General features: G+C 37.2%; 2 protein-coding genes across 6 annotated transcripts in view; one reads left to right on the top strand and one right to left on the bottom strand.

Moving 5' to 3' along the window:
- LOC139151098 (TBC1 domain family member 16-like) overlaps nucleotides 1–12,448 on the bottom strand; it is a 42,328-nt gene extending 29,880 nt beyond the window's left edge. Inside the window, exon 1 of one of the 5 annotated variants that reach the window (XM_070723636.1) lies at nucleotides 12,370–12,448. The gene's annotated coding sequence lies outside the window, so the exon portion shown is untranslated. Of the gene's footprint in view, nucleotides 1–10,442; nucleotides 10,564–10,959; nucleotides 11,106–12,360 lie in introns of those variants that run through there. The other 4 variants (XM_070723640.1, XM_070723638.1, XM_070723637.1 and 1 more) reach the window with 4 other exon arrangements.
- Nucleotides 12,435–27,015, top strand: part of LOC139151097 (coiled-coil domain-containing protein 40-like) — a 19,637-nt gene continuing 5,056 nt past the window's right edge. The window contains exons 1-16 of the mRNA XM_070723635.1: nucleotides 12,435–12,571; nucleotides 13,230–13,513; nucleotides 14,263–14,589; nucleotides 14,942–15,111; nucleotides 15,485–15,568; nucleotides 15,922–16,141; nucleotides 16,712–17,010; nucleotides 17,269–17,372; nucleotides 17,839–18,082; nucleotides 18,576–18,758; nucleotides 19,291–19,536; nucleotides 19,947–20,160; nucleotides 20,714–20,883; nucleotides 21,266–21,357; nucleotides 21,585–21,894; nucleotides 22,405–22,563. Coding sequence (XP_070579736.1) covers nucleotides 12,552–12,571; nucleotides 13,230–13,513; nucleotides 14,263–14,589; nucleotides 14,942–15,111; nucleotides 15,485–15,568; nucleotides 15,922–16,141; nucleotides 16,712–17,010; nucleotides 17,269–17,372; nucleotides 17,839–18,082; nucleotides 18,576–18,758; nucleotides 19,291–19,536; nucleotides 19,947–20,160; nucleotides 20,714–20,883; nucleotides 21,266–21,357; nucleotides 21,585–21,894; nucleotides 22,405–22,563 — 3,126 coding nt within the window. The 5' untranslated portion in view covers nucleotides 12,435–12,551. The remainder of the gene's footprint in view (nucleotides 12,572–13,229; nucleotides 13,514–14,262; nucleotides 14,590–14,941; nucleotides 15,112–15,484; nucleotides 15,569–15,921; nucleotides 16,142–16,711; nucleotides 17,011–17,268; nucleotides 17,373–17,838; nucleotides 18,083–18,575; nucleotides 18,759–19,290; nucleotides 19,537–19,946; nucleotides 20,161–20,713; nucleotides 20,884–21,265; nucleotides 21,358–21,584; nucleotides 21,895–22,404; nucleotides 22,564–27,015) is intronic.

The raw sequence follows: 27,015 nt of genomic DNA, 5'->3' as shown, positions 1-27,015 counted from the left end.
AAGCACATCATGCATTGGAGTATCTCGAAATCTCTTGCATCCAAATACAGTGGACAAATATGGGTAAGAACATACAATATACTGTAGATATTACATATTAAATTTAAACTTTGTCCTGAATCTGTAGCCTCTGAGGCTTCAAATTTGCACCAGCCGGACTTCTGGTGTTTGACATTGTACAAAGGCATAATATGTATGTAGTGCTGAAAATAATATGGTAAGATCTCAAAGCAACATCATTTTTGTGATTTTATTTTTATATCTTCCATGGAGAAAACACTACGGTAGGCTATGAGGGAACAATGTGCATCAGTATGTTGTCACCTACGTAATGTTTCTACTTTTTGTCTTTGTAATATATGAAATTTTGCAGAAACAAGGGCAGATAATCATGTGTCTTACTGTATGAGCTTTGGTATGTTACACAAAGATTACTGTACAATGCTGAAAAGTACATGTATATGTCTAGCATATTTTTTTTACATGCTTACAGACAACCACCTGTTGATTCTCATCTATCAAAAGTCCTTCACAACAAAATGCTCACAAATTATATCAGTTTGACTTCCAGGGAAATAAGTACATTTAGTGTGAACTATCATGAAATACTCAAGTAGGGCAAAATATTTTGTTCTCTTTTCATTGATAGTTTTTTGGTTTTTTGTGGGATTCTCTGATTGTAACAATATTATTATTATTATTGGCCGATACAACCTTACAATCATCATGGTGCTTGTGTCACCAGTCATATGCATAACACAGCAACTTGAACAATACTTGTTTGGCTGTTTTAATACCATGATGTAAGGGCCATCAAGATTGTTCAATACATTCAAAAGAAAACCCATTTACTGAAAGCAAAGCCTATCCGTTCTAACAACAATTGACAATGACTATAGCATTGATGTGGTTTTAATATCACTGTGTATATGATCTTTTCTATGACAACAAGATACCAATAAATACTGGGCGGCAATTTTTGTTTTGGAAAGAGACATTTGTTTTGTAAGATGCCAAGAAACACTTAAATTTGGAAATGAAACAATTTAACATTCTATTGTTCAACTTTTGGTTTTAATGGAAAATCTTGCGTTATCAAAAGGAGTGCAAAAACAAACTTCACAAATAGAATTCTCTTCTGAGAATCTTCCTTAACCTCTAAATTTAACCAAACTGACAAAGTTATTATATTAAAATAGTTAATTATTATTCAACAGAAGTCTGTAAAGCAAAGATTTACATGTGAACAGAACAGCAGTCAAAAACACTCTCACCTATCGAACCATCATGAAGACCGACAATGCTGATGAAGTACATTTGTAAACGGGCTACCATTTAAAACCTCTGTGGGTGTGGAGTAAATGGTTTTGCCTTCAGGATTTTCTTGTTTTGCTCAAATTACCACTCCTGTGTTGCCTGGCAACAACATCCACTGTCAGTGACGAAATCGTGCAGACTGTTCATAAACTGCTCTGTCAATATGCCTGCTTTTAAAAACATGCAAGTACGGTAAATGAGGCATAGCACGATTTGCATGAAGGAATCCAAAATGCGGATTCATGCTAACATTCAAATGGTTGACACTGACACCCTGGGGAAAACATGATATGAGTCAAGGCTTATGTTTTGAATATTTCCAATCGATGGATCACTGCTTGTTAAAAAATAGTAGTATTCTCATCCATACGATAATTCCATTTCTAAGTAATTCTTGATCACAAAGATATTTAAATGTAAATTACATATGAAAGTATCACATTTTATTATTTTAAACCTATCTAACTCATGAACTGCCAGCTAAGATATTCCTGCCCCTATATTATGCAAATATTTGATAAGTGTATTTACCCAGGATCAGAATTTTGACTATTAAACTGTACCATCAAAATATCGACACGCTATCTATTTCTAGATTTGTTATCAATATCATATTGTTATGTAGGTCATTTCCCCCACACTCATCATGACCTGAGTTCAATTAGTCTAGAACATTCTCAAGGTCACTGCCCTTGATGACCTCACAACCTTGAATTCAATTAGTCATGTTTGGAATGTTCTGGAAAGTTGATTAGTTGTGTAAGGGAGATAATTTTAGAACAGTAATTAGCATGTCAATAAAAGTTCTAGATTGTTCTTATATGCCTTTATAAAAGGGACGTGCTCAGCTTCCAGTCAGACTTTTGGGATCGTGTCTCTTGTGTGTTACTAAACTCCAGCAGTAGTCATTCTCAAGACTTTTCAAGACCTTCACTGCCAACGCTGGATTTATACTGTGGACTTTGTGCAGCTTCAAGCCTGCAAGCCAAAGGACTGTTCATTCATCCGACTGACTGTTACAACTCTGAGACTGGAGCTTTGCCGTCCCAGCTGAGATAAGTAGTCTGTACACTTTTAAAGCTTGTACTCTGTCCCTGACTTAGCAATTAGTTTTGTTTTCGTAATAAATTTTGTTTAAACGTAAACTGCTGAGTTCACCCTTTTGTTCGTTTTCTCTGCACGTAACAAATTGGGGGCTCGTCCGGGAGACGAATATTTTGAGCCGTTTGACAACATTTTGCCTACCTTTTCAAAACTACTGTATACTGTGAACTCAGCGAAATTCAATCATGGCGGAATTCAAGCCAGACGAATTTATGGATGACCTTGATCAGGACACATTTAATTCCCTCAGAAAAGACAACCTCATAGCACTGGCCAATTTCCTTAAAGTAGATGTCAAAAGATCTATGCGCAAGCGAGAAATACAGTTCAAGATTGCAAAACATTTAGTTAATTCTGGCCATCTTGAGGAGTCTGCCTTAAAAGATTATGAGCTTGAGTCTTCCTTCCAACTCAAAAAATTGGAATTAGAAATACAGGCAGATTTCGAGCTAAAAAAATTGGCATTAGAAAAAGAAAAAGAATTACAAATGAAAGAAAAAGAATTACAAATGGAAAAGGAGAGACAGGCATTAGAAAAAGAAAAATACAAATGCAGTTAGAAATGGAAGAAAGACAGAAAGAGAGGGAATTGGAAATGAAGAAAGAAGAATTGAAGAAAACAATGCAAATGGAAGAAAGACAAAGGGAGAAAGAAAGAGAGGAAAAAGAAAAGGAAAGAGAATTAGCAGAACACCGACTGCAGTTAGAAATGAGACGTTTAGAGCTTGGAAAGTCAGGAAAATTCTTCCCTTCAGACGGTTTTGACATCACTAAGCATTTCAGGCTAGTTCCCCCTTTCCAAGAAAAGGATGTTGATAAATATTTCCTTCATTTTGAGAAAGTTGCTCAGAGTCTGAATTGGCCTAAGGAGTCCTGGTCTATGCTTTTGCAGAGTGCTTTGGTGGGTAAAGCCAGAGAAATTTACATTCAGTTGTCAGTAGAGCAGGCTTCGGATTATGATTCTGTGAAGGATTAATTCTCAAGGGCTATGAGTTGGTGCCTGAAGCTTATCGTCAGAAATTTAGGGATGTGAGAAGGTGAAGGATCAAACTTATGTTGAATTTGCTCGAACAAAAGAACAACTGTTTGATCGTTGGTGTTCTTCGGAAAAGGTCAGTCAGAATTATGACAAATTACGACAACTTGTTTTGATTGAGGAATTTAAAAGGTGCATCGGAGTGACATCAAGACATTTATCAATGAACAAAAGGCAGATACATTGGAGGTTGCTGCACGTTTGGCCGATGATTATTCATTGACCCACAAATCTTCATTTCTCAGCAAACCATCCCAGTCCTTTTCATACAGAAACAATGCAGGTAAATTTAACCCGTCCTTTTCATCCAAGAATTTTTCAAAGGAGAGTAGAAAATCAAATGACAGCAGTTCACAGAGTTCAAGTAACACTCCCACATCATCAGATCCCAAGTCTCAATCTCCTTCTGACAAACAGTTCGGTACACTTTCTTGTAATTATTGTAAGAAAGACGGCCATTTAATGTCAGAGTGTTTCAAATTGAAAAGAAAACGTGAAGGTCAAAGTGGTCAAAGTGGATCTAAGCCCACCGGCTTTATTTCTTCATCAACTCAATTAGAGTCTAATAATGTGTGTAACACATTTTCTGAGGTTAAACCCCTCTTATCCCCAATTAATGAGGTCAAGGTCAATTCTTCTCAAGATAGCATTATGGGTATTTTCGAGCCATTTATTCATAATGGTTTTATATCACTTTCTAGTGATTTCTCTTCTGCTACCCCTGTCAAAATTTTAAGAGATACCGGGGCTTCCCAGTCTCTTTTGTTGGCAGATACCCTGCCGTTTTCTGAAAAGTCATTTTCAGGTTCTAAAGTTCTTATTAAGGGGGTAGATTGTAATGACTACATTCCTGTTCCTCTCCATAATGTCTATTTGTCTTCGGACTTTGTTTCTGGACCTGTGACTTTAGGTATTAGGCCTTTTTTGCCTTTTGAAGGGATTCACCTTCTTCTTGGAAACGACCTTGCTGGGGACAAGGTCATTACTAATCCACTTGTGACTGATAATCCTACTTTAGATCAGGATCCAGAGCCAATGAACAAGAGATACCCGATTTATTTCCTTCATGTGCTATTACTCGAGCCATGTCAAAGAAAACTTCCGAGAATCAAAATACTCTCAAAAATAATGTCACAGATGTTGACTTAAATGACACCTTTCTCAGTCAGGTGTTTGACACGGATCATTCCGTTATCCCTCGTGGATTTGCAACTTCCAGTAAAACTGCTGACCAAAGTCAGACATTTTCTATCAAATCTCATTGCAGAACAACACAAAGACCCAGATATTTTGTCTTTGTTTGACAGGGTAGATGATGAAGGTAAAACTTCAGATAGCTCTGTTTCCTATTATACAAAATCTGGTATTCTCATGCGTAAATGGAGACCTCCAGACGTTTGGTTGATGACGACTGGGCTATAAAACATCAAATTGTGGTTCCAAAGCCCTATCGTGCTGAAATATTGTGCCTGGCCCATGAAACGCCCTGGGCTGGTCATTTGGGAGTAAGGAAAACTTATCACAAAATTCTCAGTCACTTTTATTGGCCTAATCTCAGGCAGGATGTAGCACATTTCTGTAAAACTTGTCACACATGTCAAGTGGTAGGAAAGCCAAATCAGACCATTCCAAAGGCCCCTTTACAGCCAATTCCTGCATTTCAAGAACCATTTAGTAGGATACTAATAGACTGTGTTGGGCCCCTACCAAAAACAAGATCAGGAAATGAGTACATGCTGACAATAATGTGTACATCAACTCGGTTCCCGAAGCCATACCACTGAGAAATATAAAGACAAAGACTATAGTGAGAGCTTTAGTCAAATTTTTCACTTTATTTGGCCTCCCTAAATGTGTCCAGTCCGATCAAGGCTCCAACTTTATGTCTGGAATTTTCAACAAGTAATGGATCAGCTAGGCATTAAACAGTATAGGTCATCCGCCTATCATCCAGAAAGTCAGGGTGCTCTTGAGCGATTTCATCAAACTTTGAAAAACATGATTAGGACCTACTGTTTTGACACAGAGAAGCAGTGGGATGAAGGAATTCATTTTCTGCTCTTTGCTGTTAGAGAGTCAATTCAGGAGTCTCTTGGTTTTAGCCCATTTGAGCTTGTATTTGGACATACAGTCCGTGGCCCACTTAAGCTCGTTAAAGAGAAATTCCTATCAGACGATGATGATTGTCTGAATATTTTGCAATATGTGTCAGATTTTCGTACGAAACTCTCTAAAGCATGTGAATTAGCCAGAGAAAATCTTGAGTCATCTCAGCAGTCAATGAAAACCAAATATGATAAAAGCACCTCAAAACGGAAGTTTGAACCAGGTCAAAAGTTTCTTGTTCTACTTCCAATTCCTGGCAAACCACTCCATGCTCGTTACTTTGGGCCATATCTAATTGATAAGAAATTGAGTGATTTAAATTACATCATAATAACACCTGACAGGCGAAAACAAAAACAGCTATGTCACATAAATATGCTTAAGCCATATTTGGATAGGGATAATCCTACTAAATCAAAGCCTGTCAGTACAGTCAGTTCTGGCCATTATGAAGATAGTGATACTGAAACTGACTTGACTGATAATACTCTAAACTCAAAGCTGGGCTCGGTCAAGCTTCAGAACTCAGAAATCCTGGAGAAGCTGGAATCTACAAAGTTGGCACACCTCCAGCCAGAACAACAACAACAGGTAAAGAACTGCTCCACGAATATAAACACCTGTTTCAAGATGTTCCAACGAGGACGAACGTCATCTATCACGATGTTGATGTTGGAGACAGTAAGCCTGTAAAACAACATCCATACAGACTGAATCCCCAACAAAAGCGAAATATCTCCAGGAAGAAGTCAAATACCTGCTGGACAATGACTTTATTGAACCCAGTAAAAGTAACTGGAGTTCGCCGTGCATACTTGTTCCCAAATCAGACCACAGTTATCGTATGTGCACGGACTTTAGGAAGGTCAACACTTTAACAAAGACAGACACTTTCCCAATCCCGAGGATTGATGACTGCATCGACCGAGTGGGAAAAGCCAAGTATGTGACGAAATTTGACCTACTGAAGGGATTTTGGCAAGTCCCTCTGACGGATCGTGCTCGTGAAATATCCGCCTTTTACACCAGACGGATTGTTCCAGTACAAGGTGATGCCATTCGGAATGAAGAACTCTCCGGCAACGTTCCAACGGATGATCAACGACGTCATATCCGGCTAGACGGGTGTGCAGCTTACGTTGACGACGTCATCCTGTATAGTGACACCTGGGAGGAACACATCAAGCTCATGCGGAAGTTCTTTGAGAGACTGAGTAAAGCCATGTTGACTGTCAACCTTGCCAAATCTGAGTTTGGTTGGGCGAGGGTGACTTACCTCGGACATACTGTAGGACAGGGTGAGGTAAAACCTGTTGATGCCAAAATCAGTGCCTTTCAAGTTTCCCATACCAAACTGCAAACGACAACTGATGCGCTTTCTCGGTATGGCTGGTTACTACAGAAAATTCTGTCCCAAATTTCTCCGCAATTACTGAGCCTTTGACTAACTTACTTAAAAAGAAAGTAAAGTTTGTTTGGTCAGAGCAATGCCAACAGGCATTTGATACACTTAAAGCCATACTGCAAAGTGCCCCAGTGTTGTCTGCACCAGATTTCACTTTGCCATTCAAATTAGCTGTGGATGCTAGTGATACGGCTGCTGGTGCTGTTTTATTGCAAGAGGATAGTCATGGTGTAGATCATCCTGTTTGCTATTTTTCACGCAAATTTAACAAATCCCAGAGAAACTACTCTACAATTGAAAAAGAGTGTTTATCTTTGATATTAGCTTTACAGCATTTTGAAGTTTATGTTACTTCTTCAAATCAGCCAATAGTGGTTATATTGATCACAACCCTCTTGTTTTTCTGCAGAAATTTAAAGGCAAAAATCAGAGATTGCTAAGATGGAGTTTAATGTTACAGGAGTTTAATCTTGACATTAGACATATCAAAGGCAGAGAGACATTTAATTGCAGACTGTCTCTCTCGTATTTAGAGTTTATTGTTGTTCACTTTCAAGAAATTTTACTTTAGAGTAAAACAAAATTTGAGTACTTAAATCCTTTTCAAGATTACATTTGTAAAAGAAAGATTTTTCTTTGAAAAATTTTCTTTTTTTTGAAGAGGGGGTGTGTTATGTAGGTCATTTCCCCCACACTCATCATGACCTGAGTTCAATTAGTCTAGAACATTCTCAAGGTCACTGCCCTTGATGACCTCACAACCTTGAATTCAATTAGTCATGTTTGGAATGTTCTGGAAAGTTGATTAGTTGTGTAAGGGAGATAATTTTGAACAGTAATTAGCATGTCAATAAAAGTTCTAGATTGTTCTTATATGCCTTTATAAAAGGGACGTGCTCAGCTTCCAGTCAGACTTTTGGGATCGTGTCTCTGTGTGTTACTAAACTCCAGCAGTAGTCATTCTCAAGACTTTTCAAGACCTTCACTGCCAACGCTGGATTTATACTGTGGACTTTGTGCAGCTTCAAGCCTGCAAGCCAAAGGACTGTTCATTCATCCGACTGACTGTTACAACTCTGAGACTGGAGCTTTGCCGTCCCAGCTGAGATAAGTAGTCTGTACACTTTTAAAGCTTGTACTCTGTCCCTGACTTAGCAATTAGTTTTTGTTTTCGTAATAAATTTTGTTTAAACGTAAACTGCTGAGTTCACCCTTTTGTTCGTTTTCTCTGCACGTAACAATATTATGAATGTGGGTTGCCTAGAATTGTAGAGAGAATTTTTCTCTTCAAAGCTGGCCACGTGTAAGGGTGGCGTTTTATTTGACCAGATTGACCTACTTGAAAATATGAACTATTATAGTATTAAGAGATTTCTGGCTTTTGAATTTGGTTGCTGTCAGACAATATTTTGTTTGTCTTGTTCTTTTGGTTTACATGTACTAGTTTTACAGTAACTGTGTTCGATACCTTTGTCTTGTACTTACATGTCCTGAGATAATTCAAAATGGTGTTGTTATAGTTCTGCTGGAGAACTGCGCTTTCTCAAGTACAATAATCAATAATTTGTTTCCCTGTAAAGCACAGGCTTTTTAACAGCTTAACAAGCAATACCTTACGCTAAATTTTGACAATATTATCGATACCCTTTTTCATGTCAGAGAGTATCACTTTCCCCCTTTGTCTAGTCAGTAAAAGACGGTATAGATATTCTTACCAAATTGGCTTGGTCTATTACAGCAGCTTTAGTCAATGAGAAAAATTTTACAGTATCTCCGTTTCCAGGGGCTTTCAACTGTTCAATTTACTTAAAATGCACCATATTAGACATGTTATGCTTCTCTAGGTTTTATCACACTCAACCTGATGGTGAAATGAGCTTGGTAGTGAAGGGATACAACAGTTTTGATGTCAAAATATAAAATGAAAGATTGGATTGTAAAGAGAAATGGAATACTCACAGCAGAGGATAAAATCTTTCACAAATCTGAAAAATCAAAGTCATTCCTTTATGTAAGGTAACTATATTTTACAATTTAATTTGTGCTTCATGTGTTCTGTCCTTTTCAAGGATGCATCTAACAGCTGAAGGCAAACGCCATGTAATAATTCAGAGCTTTTGTTTCAACATTGATTGCTATCTAATTATATCATTCAACATATTCTCAAACCTTGAAAAGAATTGTGTTCCCACATTTTAAATAATCAATTCTTTAAGTTCCCTTTAAACAGGAAATGAAAGACTACCTCACGTGGATCAATATTGACTGTGGCCCCAAGACAACATCATTACAGTGTACAGGTGATCTATCTGCTACACGTCATCCTTACACTTTTTAAGGTTTACACTCCATTATCTCTATAATCAAAAGACAACCAACTTTTGAAAATGCCTGAAACAAGCAAGATAATTGCTTAATTCTGCTCATGATTTTTTTTGCATGTGTATCACATTTCAGACTTTATAATAATTACATGGGATCAGTAGGTTTGATTTGTCCACCTCCCCAAATCCTATCACATATCCTACTTCAGTTTGTTTGTTTACACTGTGAATACAATTTAGATACAGTATGACACATATCACTCGTAGTCAAATACTAAACACATTAAATGACAAATACATTTTCTTGCGGTTTACCAAAAGTGCTGGACAGGCCTGCTCGGGTAAATTGAAATTTTTATAGAACTCAATCTTGGCTGATACCAATGACGACAATTTAAATTTTGCAGAAACGTACGCATGACTAGATTAGACCTTAGACTTTAAAAGATGGATTTACTAGATTGGAACCACCTCATTTTAATTAACATTGACAAAGATCAGTGATCACAGTACATGATACTATGTACAATGTACATCCAGATTTTGACTGTGATGATTCATGTGCATATAGAAAACAGTCAATATTTTTACTATGTTCTGATGGATATTCTAAAGACTTTGACAAGTACAAATGTAGAGGAAAAAGTATGCTGAGAAATTCTATAAATAGCTCTGTATGTTTGAATTTAAATGTGAAGAGTTGTGTGAACTGCCTTGTGGGCAAATCAAAGTCATTAAAACACTCCTACACAATGACAAATGTTAGGGATGCAGCCGTAGCTTACATCAGATTGGGCACTGAACCACCTTGGATCAAAAAGATCAAACTCGTCTCGGAAGCGACATGTTCATATCGAGACGTGGCGTCCTGTGATTTATGAACATTGCCTGACACAGGAAATGAAAGAGTTTGAAAAAGAGAGCTCAAATAAATGTATAAAAGCGCACTTCATGATAAGTGCCTTTCCTTTTGTTTTTGTTCAGTCAAGCTTGAGTGGAAAAAATTATCAAAATAATGAATCAAAAACTATTTTCCAGCTCTAAAACATTAGCGGTTAGTTGGTATCAAAATACAGTAGGTGCAAGAGAGTGACTTCAATAATAGTTTTTCTAGTAAGATTATTTTGTACGCACTATGAGATATACTCACCAAGCTTCATTTGGGTTGTGGATAAACTGACGGTATCTGCATTACTACAAGCTGATGATTTCAGCTAGCATGATACAAACACAATCAATAATGTCAATGACACGGAATCCAAACAACCAGGTGAGTCAGGGTCGTGACCTTGCCAGCTATCACCACTCTGCATACAGCAAAGTATGACTGTGAGCCCCAGAGGCAAGAACAATGACAGGAAGTCGCACAATGACCACCCAAAAAAATTTCAAAGTTTGCTTACTTATGCTGAACAACAACTTAGTAAGATCCTATGAAGTCATCTACAAAGATAGATGAACTTCATTTTCAAGGACAGAGCCTAATGTTGATAATTGGTTCTAAAAATAAAAGCCACTATACCCCTTGTAAACTGTGATCGAACTCATGACAGCAAAAAAAATCCTGATCATATACTGACTGCTCTGAAAAATTAAATTCATTTTTTTGTGATTTATAAATCTGCTTTGGCACTGGAACAATATAAAACTGTCAAAGATTGACTCACATGTTTGTCAGCTGATTATCATGGAAAATAATGTGACACCTGGTACTTTCCTAGGTCCTATGGAGGTTATTGACATTTTTCAGATTGTGAAAAATGTAAAGGTCACCTATGGGCTTACTTTCCCTGGCCAGCAGCAGCTAAGTCTGTTATTGTTCTAGTCTTTGTAAACTGTAATTAGAAAAGTGACCATGAATTTGGATTTTAGATAAATGCTATGAACTGATTTATTAGTGAAGGACAAATTACATTTTTGCTTGACAACAAGAAGAAATCATCATGTTAAATTAATGTTATGCGTATCATGTAACAGATAATAAAGGAATGCTGTCTGTGGAAATTTTTTAGTTCCCCACAAAATCATCAAACCATAAAAATGTTCCCAATACTTTCTACATGAATCTTTGATCCAGTATTATTATTATTATGTGAGAAAATGTGGAGAACACACAGATAGCTAATAATTTGCAAAATAAATACTACCAATAAATTGCCTACGACCGATTTCAAAATTTCTCTGGCGTTAAAAAGCATCTTTTTCCTACTTTTTGATCGAAATGATCACGAAACTTAGATTCGTCTAGGCATTTTAATGCGATACAAATTTACAAATCTGTTTGTGATGTACAAATTGTAATACTATGCCAATAGCCGACAAAACTCTACATGTTCAGAGGACAGAGCAGGTGAATGGGAACGACTTATAAGAGAAGTCGATGACTAATTTTGCATTTTGATCATCTATTATTTGTACCTAGTATTTACTGATGTGTTCGAAAATATTCTTATCCATCTGATGAATATCGTTCACACAGGAAGTCAACGCAAAGCGTACAGCTTTTAGCGCAAAACGCTTTATATGTATGTTATTTTGCTATCTATCGGTCTCGACTTTCGGGATTCAACTTTTGGCTTACACAGTTGAGATCGTGAAACTGAATAAACGGTGTGTTCTTAGCATATGGCGTTCACTATCAAGTCCTGATAAAAGGGAAATTCTAAAATTGAACAAAAACAATCATTTTCTATCCAAAGACAAAACCCATACAGGTTAATGCGTCCGTTCAATCAATAATTCACGCGGAAAATAAAACAACCCGTCCTGTAATATATCGCTATAAAACAGTTTACTACACTAACTTGAGCCTAGTTATCTACCATGAATGTAACGGGCAGCTCTGCTAGATTATATACTGTACATACCTTGTTTTACCTTGTCTGCCCACTGTGTTCTGAGAGACCCGCTGACGCTGTAAACACAGTACACTTCGAACCTCCGAAACATTTCAACCGTATTTGCCTGTTTACGCCTTTACAGAGCGTTAATTTTTCGGTTTTCAAGAGTAATAGAGATAAAAAGGAAATAAACTGGCAAAAGTGTACATGAAAATGGTACGAACATACGTCATTTACCTGCTTTCGCCTCACACCTCGGATTCATCACTGAGCGCCATGTCTCGGACCTAATAAATTTACATTTATTCTAATGAGGATCATTCAAGTTGTCTAGAGTCATGTGACAAAGTCCTTTTTCCACGTGACCCTCTGTTTATTCCCGTGGTGCCTTGCGTGGTTTACCTACACATAGCAACAAGATGGCGGATAACGAAGACAGGTTAGTGTGATATAAATGCAATCATTTTTCTTCTTTCATTCATATTGCGTTTTAACATCGACGTTTTCGTAACGTCAAAGGGCAGTGGAAAAGTGCAACAAAGTCTACGGGTTATTTTTCAGACGAACACTGTCACAGGCCGTCGCTAGTTCTATCATAGGTATTTTCCAGACGATGTTGATTCAATCGTACGGCAAAAATTCTATTTTGCCAGTGATGTTCAAATGACAGTTGTCTAATGCGATGTCTGTCGCGGTTTTCAACATCTTGAATCCGTGTTCAAATATGTATACACGCATGCCTCAAATTTAATGATAGTGTGAACAATTTTTCGCATATCAAACCACAAAAGAACACTCATTCATGGTCATACATTCCATGGAGTTACCTTAGGCTTAGAAGAGTGAACATTCCAACACCTTCATGATCCAAGCATGGCAGTTTTTTGTGTGCCACCTCCACGATCCAAGCACGGAGATAGAACGAGACCACTAAGATATGAGTGTCCCTTCTATAGTGTCAATGAGGTCTAGTCTGTCGGCAAGATATCAGTAACAGTATTTTTGTGCAGCTGAGTAGTGGCTTTTCACCAAATACACGTTGTAAATTGCATACATCTGAGAAACTATAACATCATCATCACTGAAATACCTTCTAGGCCTGCAACTGCAGAGGAGGCAGCTCCAGAGGCGGAGGAGGCAGCTCCAGAGACAGAAGAGGCACCCCCTGAACAACCAGCCGCTGAGGACGGAGAAGTTGACCAGCAACCTCCAGAAGATGGGGAGGAGAAACCTGGTGATGGGGAGGAAGCACCCGCTGAGGAAGAGCAACCAGCAGAGGGTGAGGGTGAGCAACCAGAGGGAGGAGATGAGGTTGAACAACCTGGAGAGGGGGAGGAGGCTGAGCAGCCTGTTGAGGAAGAGTCTGCTGAAAAACCTGAAGGTAACTTGTAATTTTAATTGCCAATAAAAGTACAGAAAGTGAAGAAAACAAGAAAGATTTTACCATTCCTTAAAAGTGCTAAATACCACATGAGTATTAGGCACTTCATTCCTGTACAGTCCATCAGAGAAAAAAAAATTATTGAAATAAAATATCCTGAAAAGCATACGTATTTACTGGCATGCACCTCCCCAAATCTAAAAAATAACCGATTTCAAATTTACCAAAATATTCAACAACTTTATACAATGCAAGAGAAAGTAATGTAGAGCATTTTTGCTAAGCCAACATCTGTCTTTAAACTTTAAAAAGTATGATTTGAAATGACAACACATTTTCTACCAATGCAGTTTGAGGGACTTTGTGGATGAACTTTTATAAGCCAAATCAAATGTCAGACATTTCATTTTTTCTCTGGGGCTGTTTCTTTTGGAGTATGACAAAAGTTATCCTAAATATTTATTCTTTCACCATTGTACTATCTGCTGTACGATCTTTATTCCTTGCACACACCAAAGAGGAGATTACTGGTAATGTGTTTGATAACATGATATCTAATATCTATTCACTGATCACTGCTGATGTTAGATTGTTAGCACAACGAAACTGTCTTAACAGATAAGTTTTATTATGCACAAGTACACTGAAGTAAAATTGGACCAAACTTATGAAGTTTTGACTGAGTTATTTCTTGTGGTTTGCCAGGAGGTTTATGGGTTCCACTAATTCTCATCGTACCTTTTGTACAGGAGAGGGTGAGGCACCCCCAGAAGAAGCACCCGTGGAGGCAAAGCCTCCATCAGGGCCCCCTAGTAGGGTATCATCGGCCAAATCTGCCAGGTCAGCCAGATCTGCAAGATCCCAGAGATCAGGGAGTAGAGCTGCAGGCAGTCCAGCAGAACAGCAACAAACCCCACCGCCCCCATCGGCACCAGAAATGGAAGAAGTGCCGGCAGAAGCAACTCCTCCACCACCCACACTGGCAGAGGAGGCAGACCGACCAGCTAGTGGCAGGTCAGGTGGATCCAGAAGATCTGCTGGGGGTGCCAGGTCTGGATCAGGCAGACAGCTTGAAGGTAGGTGAAAATAAACTAAAATGTTTTCTACAATGATAAGGGATAAAGCAAAAATGTTGTGAATACTAAATTGCCCTTCTGGGATAGTAATGTACATGTCTACTGTGTTTGTATCCTAATCCAGCAAAATACTCAAATTTTTCACTCTGTAGCCAAGCTGTTTTGAGACCCTTTTAATCGTCTTTGTAGTTGTTATCATTTTTCTAGTATTTTTAAGCTTCTCTTCATGACAAAATGTTGCAACAACAGTACAAGAGTACAAATCATCCATTTGCTTTTTTAACCATTTCAAGTAAAGGAGCAAAGAAATGCATGATCTGATCTATTTTTTCTCTGTTCTCCTGTGTTGCAGATAATTTTGTTGCCCAGACTGACATCACCCTGCCTGATGATATTGGAGTCTTGGATGCTGACAGTGATGGAGACGACTTTGCTGATGAGGAGGGTGATGAAGAAGAGGAAGAAATGGAGTCAGATGAGAGTGAAGAAGAGAGTGAGATGGTTGTCCTTGATCCTGACCATGTAAGTACACAGGATTTTGGGAAATAGAGGAGGAGAGATGTGTACACACACTACCTTCTGCTCCACTGTCTGTAGTCTGAGTAAACCAATCTACCAAAAGGCTCAACAAGGTTGTTTTCAGTGGCAAGCTTGGACATACAAGCAAAGAACAAGGTTAAGGAGAGGTTAACATTGTTTCATACAACTGTACTTTGCAAAGCTTCAATCCAGTGCTACAATTTCAATGTTTATATTCCAGATGTGGATCATGTGCCATTATCACTGAATACATCTCATCCCTGTCAAAATTTTGAATCACAAAAAGAGTTACTTGAGTAAAATGCTAATAAGTCTCACTGTACGCTAAAATTTGACATCTTTTTTTTTGTGACAGCCTTTGATGAAAAGATTCCAGATTGCTCTGAAAGCTCAGCTGAGCAAGCAGAATGAGAAAGTGACCCTTGAACTTCGTGAACTGGTGAGTAAGCCTTCAATATTCAGTACAAGTGCTCTGCTTTAGATCAGCATTGACAGCTTAACATGTTACACACAGTTTACATTCAGTAAAATGTAAAGCAATATTAATATTTCAAAGCTGTTTTAGACCATTTCATCATTGCCTGTGATGCCTCATATATATTTATACTGAATCACAGTAAAATCAACAACAATGACACCAGGAGTGTTTTTCATTATTAAATATTACATGTAGGTAAGCATACCCTCAGTTTGAGATACACATTGTCAGTCAAACGTGAACCATGTTAACAAGACACACTTTGGTACTGTTCTGTATGTATTTATAATTTTTGTTGTCCTGTTGAATTATAGCTTGAAGGTTTGAAGAACAGGAAGAAAGAGCGAGAGGACTTGGGTGTGAACCTGTATGGCTTGCAGCAAGAGCTGGCCAGACAGCAGATGCTGCTGGAGAAACTCCACGACGAGTTTGGTCAGACCAAGCAAGTCAGACATCAGTGTGAGGAAGAACTTGAGGAAGTGCGGCATTTCTACAAGTACACACAGTCAAATATTACATCACAGAGGAAGACAGGTAAGGAGGATCATTAAACCTGTCACCCATTTTCCAGTACACAGGTCTGTAATCTCCATTGAAAATGATAAGGGTTGGGCCAAACCCTGGATTTTCAAGGCTTGACTTTTTCTTTTCTGAACTTTGGTACAACTTTGTTGGCAATGACAAGTTGGTCGTGTACACAGGATAATGGATGTTAAAAACTTTTCTGTGTAGTAGAGCATATGGAACACTGACTCTGTAAAGTGCCAATGAACACTACTGCACTTTGGAGTTTGGCGCCGTGAAAATCTATTTGATTGATTCTCTGATTGATTGATGTGACAAGATTGGTAGCGGCAGCATCTTGCAGTGGTGTTACAGAATGTAGTCAGATAAAGTCGATACTTTCAAACTTTGGATCAAGAGTAATCCTGCTGTGACAGAGCATTGTTCAATCGTTTACAGTTTGTGGGTCAGACCTTAGTAATGAGAAATAGATGCAGATAGTGAACAATTTTTAGGGATCTGCTTTCTCAGATTAAAAAAGCTTCAATGGTACTGATCAAGCATAACTAATTTTCCTGTCCTTTTGCTTTTCTACCTCAGCCTCTGAATTGCAAACAGAAGTCGAGAATCTGGCTACCAGGATATTTTACATGATGAATGCCAAGGAAGATGTCAGGTCAGACATTGCCGTGATGAGAAGGGCTGCTGAGAAAGCCGACTCGGAGGTCACCAAAGCAGAAACTGAAAAACAGAAACAAGATCTGTACGTGGACAGACTGACTGAGGTAGTTGACAAGCTGAGAGAGGAGATAGCACTGTATGAAGCCCAGCTACAGGCACAGTCAGAGGAAACCAAAGCAGCCAAAGAGTCACTCAGTGAAGCCAAGACAGAAATTGAAGTAAGTGTCCTTTGTCTTGGTTAGGGAAATAATTGAAAATCAACATTATTACGTGTTTGTTTACTTATTCATTTATTTATTTACCGTACCAAGAAAGAAGACGTTTGTGTGTGCAGTGTAGTTTGGACAAGTAGCCTGCAACAAATGTGATCTTTCAAGTATTTATCTTTCAGAATGAGTTTTTGAATGTCAGTGTTCCTATAAAGGTCATAGGTCAGTCATGCAGCAACGTAACATAGAGGCACTGTTTTCTTTCAGTCCATCAATCTTGAAAAGAAACACCTGTTGCAGCAATGGCACAGCAGTCTGATCGGTATGAGAAGGAGAGATGAGGCACATGCTGCAATGCAAGAAGCACTCAGGTACATGAGCACCGATATCAGTGGTTCTCAAGCACATCCTATTTCAAAATGTGAATAGTCTGAACTATTAGTTACATCACATGATCTTTCACATGTATTATGATGTTGAGGTTTAGACTCAGAATTATGCAGATCCTGGCAGTGATGGCCCAGAGACAAATGATGTGACAATAAAATACCATGTGAAAATACATGCAGTTACAGTGACATAGAAACAAAAATTACCTCTGCAGCCTAAGTTTGATAACATTTCTAACATTTTCTTACAAATGGAGGTAACAAGCTGTGTTTTTTCTGTCATGTTGACATTTAACTATTTGAGAAACAATCAGTTCATCAAGGCTGTAATAATGTTCTGGCCAGATCTTAATTGAAACTTTTGATATCATGCAGAAACAATTTCAAAGCGCAACTGTTTGATTTGACTTGTTTGATTTTGTTTCTTGTCCAACTCAATGTCTCACAGCCTTCAGAAACAGAACATTATGTCGTACGACACCGAGATCGAAGGATACAAGAAATCCATCCAGAAAGAACAGGAGAACAACGAAACGCTGACCATCATCCTGAATAAGAACGATGCCGACATTGCTACCACCAAGAAACTCATCCAGCAGTGTCAGGACAAACAGGAGAAACTGAAACAAGAATACAGCACGTTTACCAGGATGTTACATGAAACAGAACAGTCTCTGAACAGGGCAACAACGGTGAGTCTTTTGTTACACCATTAGCAGTTTCCTGTTAGATGTTTGATAATGGCCTGTGTGAACAGCTTTTATAAGTAATATATTGTATCAGAGGTCAACTTGAAGCTATATGCAGATACATGGTCACTCCACAAAATTTTGTGGAGTGACCATGGCAGACAGATATACAAATAAAAATTTCATAAAGCTAGAGCAACTATTGTCTTGCGTTTTACTGTAAATATAAATTCAGGGATTGCAGGTAGTTCATTGATAAATTGTTGTAACAATATAATGATTTAGTGGTAGGAATATTTTGGTATTTTTTAGGCAAATTTCAAGATTTCCGATGTCCTCACTGCTCAAAACTGGACTGACTGTTTGATTTCTGGCAGTAAAACAACAGAATTTATTTTAACATCATCAGGCCATCTCAGTAGTAGCTTTATGCTCTGGAAAGTTTGCAAACACATAGTCACAATCACTGACATGCATGTATTTTCCATCATTATAGGATCGCAGTCTCCGGATGAACGAGCTCAACGCTCTGAGGAAGCAGATCGAGCGGGAATATCAGGAGAAAGTGCGCCTTGAAGATGCCATCATGGAGAAGATGCGGGAAGAACTTACCATGGACAAGGCCGCCATCTACACCAAGAAAATGACAGACAAACTTCGGGCAAGGACACGTGAACAGGTAAGCCTATCCTGTCATCTTATCAGAAACTGGAGGTGATTTGTTCGCATCCACTAATCTTTTATGCGTAATAAAGAGAATGCCATCAAAATCTGTCTTCCATCCTACAAAACACAGAGCTCTATGTGAGACTATCACCCTTTAACAAAACAGATAAACACCTCTTTGTACATACATGATTTGTAAATTACAGAAGGTTAACATTATATCAGCTCATGATGGCTTTGGTTTGTTTCATTTAGCAGTTGCTTATTTTTAATTTCTGTTTTTTGAAATAAATCAAATTTGTATTATGCTTCTCCATTTACAGTAGACAATCATCCTAATTATTTTATTTTAAGATTATCCAACCAGCCCCTGCTGTTAACTTATATCATAATGTTAAAACTTAATACTTCTTATTCAGATCAAAGAAGCTTATTAAGATCAAAGAAACAGAAATTTACTCTCATCTTTAAAATGCATGGAGCATATTTATGCATAAACATGTTGTAGAGTTTCCCCTTCATAAAATGCTCCGTTATTTTGATAGGAAGCTTCCATGGCACAAGTGGAAAATGAGATTGCCCGGGACACGCTGGAACTGTCGCACACCGTCACCAGGTGTGAAAGACTCAAGAAGGTCCTGACTGAATATGATGAGGAGATCCGCAGCAAGAACGAGATCATCTCAAAGAGTGAAAGTGAAATTGTCAAGAGGAATGCAGTGATTGAAAGGAAACAAGGTCAAATCGACCAGTACAATAAGAAGATTGAAGCCATTGCCAGTGCACAAGGGGTAAGTTTGTAATTTCATTACAAAATACATCAAAATACCCAGTATGATGATTTTGAAGAAACAAAAGATCATTGCAAAATTTTAAGAATAAAAACGACATATTAGCATTTCCTTTACATATTTGGGTTAAACATGATGGACTTTCTAAATTTGTAATTATGGGTCCAGAAATTATTTGTCGTTCAATTTGAAATTATGTTTATGATTATCCATAAATCCATATTTCTCATTAAAGACTATGAAGTATGATTCTTCCAAACGATTGTTCATGCAGTGATATGCCAAGAGCCTGTGACTGTCTTTATATATATATGATTCAAAGTGACTCTCCACAACTACACATATTTCTTGATGTACATCTGTGTATATATCAGCAACACTCATTTCTGTCATTTATCGTTGATCACCAGGGTGAAGAGCTGGGTCCCTTGGAACAGGAGATCAATGCACTGACCAAATCCATTGACCAGAGATCACAGGAGATTGCCGATTTACAACAGTTCTGGCTGAGACAGCAGAATGAACTGGTCAAACTGACCAAGGAGAAGGACAGCCAAGAAACGGAAGTTGGAACCATGAAGAAAGCACTCACCATCCTACACCAGAAGAAATATAGAATTGAAAGTAAGTCGAGTAGCCTTTTCATCACCAAAGTTTGGTACAGCCGCAATTTTCTCCACAGCAAAGTCTGACCTCATTGAATGGAAATAGGACAAGGTGCGATCACAACTTCAGGTGGCTTGCTTTGGGGAGCATTTATTTATCAGTGACACTTAATAGTGTTTGGCCTTCAAAATCATCATGAAAAGTTTTTCATCAGGATACCTTACTGTATAAAGGTGAATATCATGAAAAGCAATACATTCTGAAATATCACTGTTACCTGCCCACTCTTTTTAAAACTCAATCTCATCAGGAAAAATCAGGATCTAGTTCCCAGTATTGTGCCATTAATGATGATGTGCTGACACAGTGTTTTTGATTTGGTTTAAACTTTTAGAGAAAACTGAAGAATTGAGTTCCGTGAGATTCCAAACTTATGCTGAACATTGTAAAGCCAGAATTTATTTATCACTTGAAGAATGGCTAATTTTTCTGACCAAATGTTGTTTCAGTAGTTTTCTTTCCAAGCACTGCATATACGTTAATTCACTATGTGATCTGTATCCTATTCTAGATGAAATCAACACACATAACAAGGAGGAAGATGACATCCAAAGAAATATACGTAACATGCAGAATGACATGATCAAACTAAACACCCTGCTGACCAAAGAAGGAAAACTTAAAGAAGATTTGGAGCAAGGCAATGTTCTGGTTGAGAGTGACTTTGTTCAGAGTCTCAAGGTGAGCAGAATAAACATATTAGATTTTAACACCATTTGAAAAATAGTTTTTGAGGACTATATGATAAGGTCATCTTTGATATCAATAAAATATGTCAAGTATTTATCCTGAAGTAATTTTCTGTATTAAAGGAAATATTTGTTGTGTTTGCAGTGTAATAGCTCCATCCAAACATTGCCTTTATTCTCCTTGAGAAATATGGTTTCATAAAGAAAAGTGTATAATTCCTATCAGTTAAAATACCTTGAGAGACAGAAATCTTTTGCAATTTGTCTGGTGTGTGAATCGGTCTCTCTCATGGACACACTCACATATAGACAAAAGTTATATTCTAAATTCAGCTATGAAATAATCCCCAATTCCCTTGTATCCACCAACATAGGAAGCAGAACGTGAGTCCATCCAAATGCAGAGCAGTGTACAGGAAATGACAGAGGAAAAAGAGAGACTTCTCAACAGCCTTGTGGAAGCCGAGTAAGTCATTGTATTTGTTTCTCTTCTTTTCCATCAATAGCAATGTAGCAGTGTTCAGTTTTATAACTGTAAATTGCTTATTACATCTACCATCCAAGCTGCTAGCCAAACCTTTGCTGCTAAACCTGCTGCCATACCATTGCAAAGGGATATTGGTTGAAATGGTTACAAATCCCCATACTTTCCTCTGATTGACCCATGCTGTCATACTCATCCCTTCCCTACAGGCGTCAAATAATGCTTTGGGAAAAGAAAACCCAGCTGGCCCGGGAGGCCAAGGCTGCAGTGGACTCTGAAGTCGGCCAGGGCGAGATCCGCGCCATGAGGGCCGAAATCCACCGTATGCAAGTACGCTACACACAGCTGATGAAACAACAGGAGAAGATGATTCAGGATATGGAGAAGGCAGTCTCCAGACGTGACACCATCGTTACAAGAGGCGATGCCCAAGCCAAGATGGATAAGAAGGTGGAAACCAAGGGCACCTTCAAGAAGAAGTTGGCAGAGATGAAAAAGAAAATCAAACAAGTACAACAGGTACTGATAAATACCCTGCTTTTTGATCTGTTGTATAAGTGTGTGGAATACAGCAATGTAACAATTATATATATTTACATTTTCAAAAAGAAAACTAAGATAAACATCAAGTCCCGTGTGTCTTATCACAAAAAATTTCTCCGTCTCTTTAACCCTTTCTCATGTGCCAGTATTCAAGGGATTTTGAGTTCATTAACTCATAAACTTTCCAATTTGATAGCAAGCATGGTCAATCAAAAGGATCTATTTCTGGTGAAATTATGAGAGATTTGTCCATTTCAGATGAGATTGCTATCAATTTTGTTCCATGTTCAAGTGCAAAAAATATGTCACTGGCATAAATTCTGTATCTACCCAAGTAAACAAATATAGTGGTATACCTTCTTCAGATTAGTTACATTGAACATTAAACTGAGGGCAATGGTTATATCATGAAACCTGGAGACATTTTATTCCGTATTAGACCCATTGGGTAATTATTCAAAATGTGACCTTTACTTGTTTGTGCAGGATGCCAATGCATGCGATGGTGACATTTCCGAGTTGAGAGGTCACCAACAACAGCTGAGCCAACAGCTGGAAGAGAAACAGACCACCTACCAACAGTTGCAGAGTCAAGCTGACACCTATGATGGTGACATTGAACAACTCATGGAGATCAAACAAAGGGTAGGTTTATTAAATCGATTCAAAGAGATTATTTTCTGTCCTCTGTGTGCCAGCTTATCTTGTGTATGAACTGAGTAATTGGTTTATCTAGCGATTTATCAATATGCTATTCATCAGGCCTGAAAACAATTGACAGGCGTTACACTTTCAAAGGTCAAAGGTCGATATACCACTTTTATTTTCCATATCCTGAATGCAATATTTCATATCTGTTTGTATATTCATATTTGTAATGTTCATAGGATTTCTTATAACAGAGAGAAATTTGTTATAGTGATAGTGAAAATGGGGTACATAGAAAAATATGGGAGTATTAAAATATCTCTTCACTGATGACAATGATACACATTTTGAGTATTATCAGCTCCATGCAACAATTAGTAGTCCGTGGGCTGGAGGGGCCCACCGTGCACCCCCCCCATAAACCTACTACATGGGTATTTTTTTGTACTTTGGGATCTGCTGAACTAGAAAAAAGATGTTAACATTGGATATTTTGGGATGCACTACCTGTCTGCACTGGTTTTTGATTTGTATGTACCGCAAAAAATGGCGAAAAATGGGTAGGGGTAGGGGGTACTATATCCTCCCCTAAATTGAGTAAACCAGCATGAAATAGCACAAACCTTACATTTTTGGAAAGCTCAGATACTGCTCTTTCTGAGGAATACCAACTTTAGCAAAATTGATTTGTGTACATAGAATAGGACGACTTTAAAATGAATCTTTTGGACAATTTTGAAATTTTTTACCCAAAATACCATGTAACAATTGTGATTTACTTTTTATTAAGCAAAATTTTAACAACTTTTTGTGTTTGAATTATTTATTCCAACATATTAAACAAGAAAAAAAGTGTTAACATCAGATATTTAACTCTACACTACTTCTCTGGAGTCAATTTTGAATTGCGTGTATCTGTATGGGATGTGCAAAAGCTAGGGGTAGGGGTACAACATTCTTTCCTTGATGAAGTAAACTGGCTTGAAATGCCATACACCTTATAGTTTTAGAAAGCTGAGATACTGGTCTTTCAAAAATGCATAAGGTTTTAGTAAAAAAATATGACGTCATAGAATTGGATAACTTTAAATCGATTTTTTCCGGCAATTCAGTATTTTTAACCGGAAGAAAATACGATAACTATTGTTTCCTCCAAATGAAGCAAATCAAACAGATTTATGGATGTTATTTCCTGATTGCAATGTGCTGAAGAAGAAAATAAATGTCAAAATTGGGTATTTACAATGCATTATTGTCTCTACTCACTAAAATTGCAAGTTTTGCTACATTGGTATATCCTGAAGAGGCATTTTATTGTATGCAGTGAACTAATGCACAGCCTTAAAAAGAAGACTTTAAAACGCGCACACATAATCATATTGCCATTTTCTCCTTAAAGTAAATAGATTGTTGATGACTGTCTATTTTTATAATTTACTTTTTAGCTACTATAAACTATAGTCTATAGAAGCTATTGGGATGGGTATCCGTCCGGCGTCCGTCGTCAGTCTGTATGTATGTATGTATGTATGTATGTATGTCCGTTTGTGAGGCGTCCGTCCACTCAAATATCTTGAGAGCCACAGTACTTGCTGATTTGATATTTATTGTGTAGATGAAAAATATGATTTTGAGAAACTATTTTTTTTAATTTTTTGATATTGTTGAAAATAGGCAAATTAATGCCAAAAATTGTGTTTTTGGTAAAAAATCTTCTTCTTCATAACCGCTGGTCAGACAGCTTTGTTATTTGGTATACAGGTCCCTAGGGATAACCCAACTTAGATATGTTCAAATTGTGATGAAATATGCAAATGTGTATTTTTAAGGAATTTTTTTGTCATTTTTGGTCAAAATTTGACTTACATTGTATGTAATTCTTGTACTGTATAAACCCTATTAATTCACCCAGAAAAAAATTATTAATATGATTTTAAATAATTGAATTAATTAGGAAATCATCAAAGCCAAAATAATTTTAGTGTGGAATTATCAGAACGTTCAACTTTTTTTGACAGTTCATAGTGAAGTGCTTACCATCTTGGAGGATTAAAACATGTAAAGGCAACTTTCCTGAATCCCAACTTTGATATATTCTGAACCATCATTTATGTTATCTAAAAGAAATTGCTCATAATAGTTTGTCATGATAGGGTGGTCAAATAAATAGAGATAGAGAAAGTTCTAATTTCCATTTATGGTTGACTTGGTAAGGATAAAATAAGATTACTTTTTGAGGAGAAAAATAGAGTGGTCAATTAAAAGAGTGGTCAAAGTGATAGGGTTTTTATGGTAAAGCCGGGCTGTAAGATTCCTCATGTGCTATTTATAGCAATTATGCAATCTGTGTAAACAGTGCAATGAAAGTGTAACATGATTCCTTATCATGCTTTTGATGACCTTGAACTTCTTAAGTTACAAACATTTGTCTCTTCAGTGTGCTTTCTCTGAGTACGTACAGTCTCAACTTATTCAACATAACTTACTTACAATGTTAATTTGAAAGTTAAAATGTGCTTGGTTAATAGGATGAAAATACAGATCAACCAGCTGAAGATTCTTTATAACCTGACAGAATTGCTGTTTATTATGAAGTAAATCTTGATTTAAGCAAGTCTTGTTTACTTTAATTAGAATGTAATTAACTCTCGTTTATTTGCTATTATAGACTAATATAGTCTGATGAAATATGCAAATCTGTATTTTTACAGAATTTTTTTCCATTTTTGGTCAGGCCATCCTGAAATGAGCTATTAAAGATATCCACCTTCTTCATCAATACATGTGTCAGTCACAAAAGGTTATTCTCTACATAACACAGCAGAGCTCTGTCAACTGTTGAATCGCTTGTTTTTTCAAAACCGCTGGTCAGACAGCTTTAATGTTTGGTTTACATGTCCCTAGGATGACCTTAGTGAGATAATTTCATACAGTCAGGAAATACTCAATTTTGTATCCATGTCTATAGTAGCTTCAGGGACTTTGGCCCTATGTTTAAATATTTTTCATAAAATAATTTTGATAAGACGTATTTGGAAAATTGTCTATGCCTCCTTGTCTTACTTATACAGCAAGCATTACTAACAATCTATTAGGCCGTGGGCTAGAGGGGGCGTCTACGTGCACCTTCCCCCCCCACCGTCACAGGATAACAAACCTGTATTTTTCAGAAGCCTTGGGATCCCTAGAATAAGAAATATGATTTTAACAGACAACATATAGGGACTGAATAGCTGTCACGGTCATGTTTTGAAGGGTACCGCAAAATCACGATTTTGTGACCCACGTAGATTTTCGTCGAACCTGTCTTCATGTACGTCATCTGCTGAGCTTACTGTTTAACATGACCTAGTTTATGGGGTATCATTAGAAAGGTGATTTATTCGTCTAAAAAATGGTATATAGTAATATGCAATATCTTCTATAGTTTTTATGAAATAGAGCCATAATTTACCCCTTACCCCAAAGTTTATGTCACAAATTACTGTCAAAACTAATCTAAATTCTACCAATTATTTACCTAGACATAATACAAAGGGCAATGCTGCGTATTAACTTTGTGTTATTTGCTACAAGTACATGTTAGAAACCTGAAATAAACTTTTGACAGAAAAAATTGGGATCCTTTAGCTGTAACAGTCATATTTTGAAGGGTCCCACACAGTATTACTGAATCACATTCGTTTTTGTTAAACCTGTCTTCTTGTAAGTCTTCTGCTGAGCTTATTTTGAACATAACGAGGCATATGTGGCATCATTAGAAAGTTAATTTACTTTTCTTTAAATTGATATATTGCAATATGCGATATCTTCTATAGTTTTCATGAAATGAGACCAAAACTTACCCCATACCCCAAAGTTTTATGTCGCAAGTTACAGTCAAAACTAATCTCAAATTCTACCAATTATTTTCCTAGACACTTTACAAAAGGGATGCTTTTTATAAAATATATTTGATTTTGTATGGGGACATGTCAAAAATATGAGTTAGATTTTAAACAGACAAAATATTGGGATTGAATGACTGTTACTAGCATGTTTTGAAGGGTACCGTCAAGTCAGAGTATTACCGACTCGCATATGTTTTTGTTAAATGTGTCGTCTTGTAAGTCATCTGCTGACGTTATTTTTCACCATAGCGTAGCTTATGGGCTGCCATTAGAAAGACAATTTATTTGGCTTTAAAATGACATATTGTAATATACAATATCTTCTATAGTTTTTATGAAATAGGACCAAACCTTACCCCATACCCCAAAGTTTTATGTCGTAAATTACTGTCAAAACTAGCATTTAATTTCGATAAATTCTATAAAAAAGACAAACTTTATATGAAACCTATTTTATTTATTACAGAGACATTTCCAACTATGAGAGATACCATTAACAGGATAATTATTGGGATTTAATAGCTGTTAGCATCATGGTTTGAAGGATAGCAGGATATGT

This window comes from Ptychodera flava, chromosome 15 (assembly GCF_041260155.1).
Source record: "Ptychodera flava strain L36383 chromosome 15, AS_Pfla_20210202, whole genome shotgun sequence".
Taxonomy (NCBI): domain Eukaryota; kingdom Metazoa; phylum Hemichordata; class Enteropneusta; family Ptychoderidae; genus Ptychodera; species Ptychodera flava.
The sequence above is the reverse complement of the archived record's forward strand: the minus strand, read 5'-3'. Positions and strand labels throughout refer to the sequence as shown.